The sequence below is a fragment of the Humulus lupulus genome, chromosome 4 (assembly GCF_963169125.1).
Source record: "Humulus lupulus chromosome 4, drHumLupu1.1, whole genome shotgun sequence".
NCBI classification, from domain to species: domain Eukaryota; kingdom Viridiplantae; phylum Streptophyta; class Magnoliopsida; order Rosales; family Cannabaceae; genus Humulus; species Humulus lupulus.
Genome location: NC_084796.1, coordinates 230,592,555 through 230,594,216, shown reverse-complemented (window position 1 = coordinate 230,594,216; position 1,662 = coordinate 230,592,555). Strand labels below are relative to the sequence as shown.

Below are 1,662 nucleotides of genomic sequence, written 5' to 3'. Positions count from 1 at the left end.
CTCTTGGAACTTGCTAACTGGAACAACTTTAGTAAATATATATGCTGGATTTATTTCAATATCAATCTTCTCCACTTCAATCAACTTCTTGGAGATGATATCCCTTATAAAATGAAGTCTGACATCCACATGTTTCGTCCTCTCATGAAACATACTATTCTTAGACAAATGAATAACACTTTGGGAGTCACAAAATACAACAGTTTTACCTTGCTATCAATTCCAAGTTCACTAGCCAACGCTTTGAGCCAAATTCTTTCCTTTACAACTTTACTTTAAGCAATTTATTCCTCTTCCATGCTTGAAAAACCCACCACATGCTGCAGACTTGACTTCCAACTGATGGTATTTCCTCCAAATGTAAAAATATAACTTGAAATGGACCTTCTTTTGTCCAAATCATCTGCAAAATATGAATCACAGTAGCTTGCAACCCTTGTACTTGCTCTCTCATCTTTGCAATACTTTAGCTTCAGTTGTGATGAGGTTTTTAAATATCTCAACAACCATTTTGCAGCCTTCCAATGTTCTGGACTTGGTTTTCTCATGAACCTACTTACTAGCCCAATACCATAGGCTATATCTGATCTAGTGATTATCATAGCATACATCATACTACCCACTTCATTTGAATATGGGACATCCTTCATTTCAGCTGTGTCACTTCTTCTTCTTCTTCCTTGACAGCTCTTAATTTGAAATGAGCACCTATTGGAGTGCTTATAGGCCTTGCTTGTTGTTTTCCAAACACTTGAACTAACTTCTCAATGTATCCCACTTGTGAAACCGTGGGAAAGCCTTTGTCTCTATCTCTAAAGATCTCCATACCCAAAATCCTTCTTACTGGCCCAAGGTCTTTCATATTAAACTCATTATTCAAAACCTCCTTAAGCTTTTGAAACTCATGTTTATGCTTACATGTAATAAGCACGTCATCCACATATATTAGGAGATAAATGAATGAACCATTTATGAGTTTGGTAAAATAAACGCTACTGTCATACTTTCTGCAAGTGAAACATTTTCTTGCAATAAACTCATCAAATCTCCTATACCATTTTCTTGGAGATTGCTTCAAACCATACAAAGATCTTTGCAAAAGAAAAACTTCTTCCTCATCACCTTTACGCTCAAAATCTTTTGGTTGTGTCATTAAGATCCTTTCATCCAAATTACCATGTAGAAAGACTGTCTTGACATCTAATTACTCTAACTCTAGATTTCGAATAGCTGAAATGGCTAAGATCAACCTTATAGAAGTATATTTGACCACCGACAAAAAAACTTCATGAAAATCTATCCCTTCAATTTGAGAAAATCCCTTTGCCACAAGCCTTGCCTTGTACCTTCTTCTTCTAGACCAGGTATCCCAGCCTTTTTCTTGAAGACCCACTTAGAACCAATCACTCTTTGTCTCTTTTGCTTAGGAACTAACACCCAAGTCTTATTCTTAGCCAAAAAGTTGATTTCTTCTTGCATTACTTGTTTCAAATTCAGCCAATCTGATTTATTTTTGGCTTCTTGAAATGATGTTAGCTCTCCCATTTCCAAAATATCAGCTACATTTAGGGAAAATGCTATTAGATTCACTTGAGCATATCTTATAGGAATATGAACTTGCCTTCTCACTCTTTCTCTTGATAAAACATAATCTTCAAAATG

General features: G+C 35.6%; 1 protein-coding gene across 1 annotated transcript; it reads right to left on the bottom strand.

Moving 5' to 3' along the window:
- Window positions 1-284: 284 nt before the first annotated feature.
- On the bottom strand, window positions 285-650 carry LOC133832978 (secreted RxLR effector protein 161-like). Its single transcript, XM_062263245.1, has one exon. The coding sequence runs from the start codon at window positions 648-650 to the stop codon at window positions 285-287; it is 366 nt and encodes a 121-aa protein (XP_062119229.1).
- Window positions 651-1,662: the final 1,012 nt, after the last annotated feature.